We start from the raw sequence: 5,405 nt of genomic DNA, 5'->3' as shown, positions 1-5,405 counted from the left end.
CCTTGACGTAAACATTCGAAAAGTCCAGCCGGGCATCATGGGCTAACTGCAGGAAATCCAACCTTTCAAGGCTCGTTTGAGCGGCATCGAAATCCGCATTCATTCGCTCAATTTGCTCTAAGCGAGCTTGAAGTTCTGCCTCATCTAACTCGGCAAGCTCTTCCTTGGTGAGAAAGCGATCCATGGCCTTTAGTTGGCGCGCGACGGACTCGGCCTTGTGCTTGTAGAAATCAACATCACTCGGCATTGCTGCGTTCGCGACATTGGTAGGCTCAGGTGCTGCCATGTTGAGGTTTTAAAAGAGTCACTCAGCACGACCGAAAAAGACACCCTGTATACGTATAAACGCGCGAACCGAAAGCAAAGGGATTACAGCTAATGCCTTTAGCTGTGCGGCTGTGCGAGCTGTCCGATTCCGCTTTGTACTCCGCTTGTGTGTATTAGTGAGTTCGCTGCACTGCACTGACCGAATTGTCGCAACAGAGAAATTAATAGCCAGCAATGCGTGTATGTAGGTGTATGTAAGTATGTTTTAGCACCGAATTGTGCTTAACCGCCGAAAATTTGTTAAGGCTAACGAATGTCGATCGCGAATGATAATTAATTGACACTGCAACTCAGAGATCACGTCGGGGTCACCAAATTTTATGTGGAGACAATGTTTTTTATCCCCAATCGGCCGACTAATTATTTCAATTAAATAAAACTCGGCGCAGAAATAAAATTGCGATATGTTCTTTAATGCGTGACATCCAAATTGCAAGTGTGGCTTGCCTGCCCTTTACATTGCCGCTCCGATCGCTAAGCGCAGCTTCGCTCGGCCGACGTCGGTAGGCAGACGCAAAGCGGAGATAGCGAAGAGCGAGCTGGCAGAGAGCGTTTAGCAGGGCAAGCAAGCGCAAAGCTTTAACAAACAAATGAGTGACATAGACATAAGTAACAAACAAAATAAGCGGCTGAGGGCCAAGAATTAGGTGCTATTTGGTAAGCAGCTAATCGGCTGCGTTCTGCTCCGAACACAGTGTTTTCACCGGGTCCAGACGGGGTTCCAGGTTGTGTACTCAGGAATCGTTTGTAATAAAAAACGTGGCAAGTCTGACGCAAAAAATTATAGAGGTATAGCAAAGTAATCCGCTATTCCAAAAATGTTTTAGAAGGTTTTAACGCCGCACTTACAACATCTCTGCAAGTCACTTATATCTCCAACTCAGCATGGATTTATAAGGCGGCGATCAACCACCACGAACTTGGTAGAGTTTACCTCTTTCATTATTAAAGGCTTTCAAGGTAACTTACAGATGGATGTTATTTACACCGACCGTAGTAAAGCATTCGCCTGTAAACCAAATAAATAATAAATGCTTACAAATTATAGACTTCGATTGGATGTGCAATCCACTTTTAGTTGGGAGTGACAGGGGGACCCCGTCTGCTTGGCAGTCTGCTTGACCACAGTCTGGTTGGCGATGCGATCCAAATCCCGCTGTGCGATGGAGCTGAACTTGCGGCCACCCTCTGGTTGCTTTTCGACACGGCGGGCGTGCTCGAGGGCCTGGAGAGTCATATGGGCGGCACTATCAACGGCACGGCAGTAACACCATTGCGCTTGCGACCACCATAGATCTTGGTGATGCTGCTTGAATTTGGTCGTCTTTATTCTGTCCATTTGGTCGGCCACCTTCATTTTCCACAGAGATACAAGATCAATGGTTTTATAGACGGTTCTGATGCGGAGAATAACGTTAATGGAAGCTGTCAGTCAGGCGCTTACTTTTAAAGCTTCGCTCTAAATAGGCACTTAATAAATGACGAAAATGGCTCCAAAAAGACGAAGTCTACGGTTTTTCAGGGCCACTGGAAGAATAATTGGGAAACCGACTTCTCTTCCTCGTTCTGACAGCTCTGCAAAGGGTATTGTGGGAAATTCCCAGAGATTCACATACAGTAATCTGATCTTTCTGGTAATTGTGTAAGTCTCGTCAAGATTTCCGAGCGTCCAAACGCAGATGTCTTCCATAGTCTTTGTACACTCATTCTGAAAGCGGAAAGTGCAGTCACCTTCTTTCCTATGAGATATACGGGATGGAGGTCCAGCACGGTATCTAGGGCTTCACCTGGTGTTGGGCGTAACACGCCAGTTATGCATAGCTCTGCCATGTGTAAAACTCTTTTAAGTTTTTAAGACACGGTTTTATACCCGATAGTCAAAATGCGAATGATTCCCGCTATATATTTGCGTCCACCAGTTGGCTATCGGATAGTCGAACTGGCGGATCGGGTCCATAGAATGACTAAACCAGAATTGATTTTTTTGTACTTTATTATAAGCTTTATTAGTTTGATCTTCTTTTTTTTTGTTTTCGTCGTACCCCGACGGATATTACTCAATTATTTTAATTGTCGAGGGGCACAAACATCTGTTCTCGGCCCAGGTCTCCGCGTAAGTGTTTTTCGTTCGGCGCTCTTGCGCTCGGGAAACCACGCTGCCGTCGATCGAATAAGCGTACGAATAAGTGTGGGGAATAAAGTGTCAGCGTGGGATTGGCTGTCGCCTCGCGAAACGTCGCGAAGAATTAAGTGCAAGGGAGTGGGAGTTTTTTTGACATATGTGTTGTGAGGTGTTCTTTGAGCTAAAGAAAGGTACATATGTCAAAAAATATGAGAATGAAGCGGCGCACAGTTGGATATTCAGCTTGCGAAATTAATAACTTCTGAAAAAAATAAAGATATCTTCATGAAACCGACTGCATTTGAAAGAAAAATCATTAAAAATGTAATGTGCTTAAGTAAATTCAGCTACATTGTCTAAAGTGTCACTATAATAAGTTAAAGTTGTTTTTTTATTGCCGGTGCATATTTCCCTATGTAAAATGTTCAATTTTTATTTTTTTTACATCGATAAAGTACTTTTGTTCAGGCCAGCAGGAGATGATTGCCGCGCACTGTGCCAACGCCGGGCGCTCCGGTCCCAACTTGCGCTCGCGCATGATGCAATTATACAAGGTGGTCTCGTCGGCAAAAGTCAAAAGTAATATTTAAATTTTATGCAGCCAGTAATAATTTTTCGTCAACATTTTTATACCCGATACTCAAAATGAGTATTGGGGTATATTAGATTGGTGGTGAAAATGGATTTGTGTAACGTCCAGAAGGAATCGTTTCCCACTCCATAAAGTACATATATTCTTGATCAGCATCAATAGCCGAGTCGACTGAGCCCTGTCGGTCTGTGCGTCCCTATGAGCTCCTAGTGTTCAAAGACTATAAGAGCTAGAGCAACGACATTTTATATCCGGACTTCTGTTATAGGTCACTGCTACAAGTATATTTCAAAACTTTGCCTCGCCCATTTCCGCCCCCACAAAGTGCGAAAATCTGTGGCATCCACAAATTCAAAGACACGAGAAAACGCAGAATCGTAGAAGATGACTATATCTTCAAGAGTGCAAAATCTGAACTAGATCGTATAATTATTATAGCCAGAATCAAGAAAACAATTTCATTCTTTCTCGCTCTGTCTCTCTCTAACACACAGGTTTCATGGTCGGTTTTGCCAATTGCAAAATATGAGTTCAAGGATCTCAGAACCTATAAGAGCCAGAGCAACCAAATTCGGTATCCACACTCCTGTGATATCGGACCTTGACCGTTTTTGTCAAAATTGCGCCACACCCCCTTCCGCCCCCGCAAAGGACGAAAATATATTTATACTTATATATTTATATATATATATATATATATATATATTTACAAATCTTAGAGACTATTAACGCTATTAACGCTAACCAAATTTGGTATCCGCACTCCTGTTAGATCTTACTATCTCAACACGACCATATCTATCAGATTGCTGAGTCTGGATGAGATGGGATCATTTTTATAACCAATAGGAACAAATCAATTTGCACTGGCTACGCAGCGCCCGACGTCACGCTCAGACTGATTTTCTGTCTCTCTCGCACGCACTCTTTGTCGTGTCGTTTAATATTAGCGGCGTCTGCCGGAGGAGAGCCATACTGACTTAGTATCGGGTATAACTGTAGATTTGCGGTGTCCGCAGCAACTCACAACGTTCCCCCTCGTTTTTATTCTTGGACGTTGACATGCAATGACTTTATCTTGCAAGAGGCGATGCAATTACTGAACCGTCAAGTGGCCCGTCTGAAACCAGCAGAAGGGTGTTACGCGAGCATACAGGAAAGATAGCACTCTCGGAAAATTAGCACTAAAATTACTAAGAGATATAGGCATGCATTCAAAATAAAAATACCACTACAATTACTAATTACTAGAAAGGTGTGTAGGGATTAGTGATTTAATAAGAGGAAGAGAATTAGTGGTGGATATAATGTGGTAGAGGGAATTATAATCCGAGCATAAGACCCTAAACGATTCATGCAAGAAATAATTCGATCTACAAAGTGGAAGGAACAACGGTATAAAATTTCTAGTAAATCCAATAGGAATCGTGAAGTTTGTGCGGCTCAACAGATCAGGGCTGTCTATGTTACCCCTGATCAAGTTGTGCATAAATATCACACCAAGCATTTTTCTACGGTTAACTAAGGATGGGAGGTTTACTAATAATAGTCTACTAGAGTAAGATGGGAGTCTTACACCCGCATCCCAGTTAAGGCCCCGCAGAGCAAAGAGTAAAAAGATTTTCTGTACTGATTCTATACGGTCCTGGTGTACTTTGTACTGAGGGCACCATAGACAGGAGCCGTATTTTTAGATCGGACGAAGAAGCGAGGTATAGAGAGTCTTTGTTATATAGGGGACGTCAAATTCTTTTGACCACATCTCTATTTACCATGGTAGAAACGTGTACAGAAAACTTAAGTTTGTCGTCTAATATAATACCAAGATCATCCACCAGCGTAATTATCTGAAGAGAACCACCAAATAGGGTATAGGGAGCCAACAAATGTCATACCTTTGCATTTCGAGTCATTAAGATGTAACAAGTTAGCACAACACCATGACTGAAAGTTATTGAGATCGGATCGCAAGCGAGAATGAAATGAAATGTCGTTATACTGGAAAGAGAATTTAACATCATCCGCATACAAGTTAAGTTAAGTAGAATCGACGTTTACTGTAGTATTTATTATTTATTATTTACTCGTCGAAGCGAGATTTATTGTTCCTCGTTGGAGGTCTAAGAGAATCTAAATTTACATAAAAATGAAAGTATTAATATTAAGTCCCCGGCCGCCGGCTGCGCAGTCGCCGGTGCATTAATCTGCTGACATGGCACACGCGCCGGTGTTATGTTGAGCAGCGGCAGTTTCCCACGTTCCACGGCCCCATGGCTGTTGTTGGGCTGTCTGGGCAAGTGTCTCCGTCAACGCTGCAACTCTCGTGTTCTATTACGCGACGAGGCATGTGCTGTATTTGGTTCA

The 5,405-nt window shown here is 43.0% G+C and overlaps 1 protein-coding gene across 1 annotated transcript; it reads right to left on the bottom strand.

The window, feature by feature from the left end:
- Positions 1-1,369: 1,369 nt before the first annotated feature.
- LOC6904094 (40S ribosomal protein S19a-like) lies at positions 1,370-1,684 on the bottom strand. The gene has a single exon (XM_002136389.2). It carries the CDS (start codon positions 1,682-1,684, stop codon positions 1,370-1,372), a length of 315 nt encoding a protein of 104 aa, XP_002136425.1.
- Positions 1,685-5,405: the final 3,721 nt, after the last annotated feature.

Source organism: Drosophila pseudoobscura, chromosome 4 (assembly GCF_009870125.1).
Source record: "Drosophila pseudoobscura strain MV-25-SWS-2005 chromosome 4, UCI_Dpse_MV25, whole genome shotgun sequence".
Lineage (NCBI taxonomy): Eukaryota > Metazoa > Arthropoda > Insecta > Diptera > Drosophilidae > Drosophila > Drosophila pseudoobscura.
Note: the sequence above shows the minus strand (reverse complement) of the source record. Positions and strands in the feature narration are given on the sequence as shown.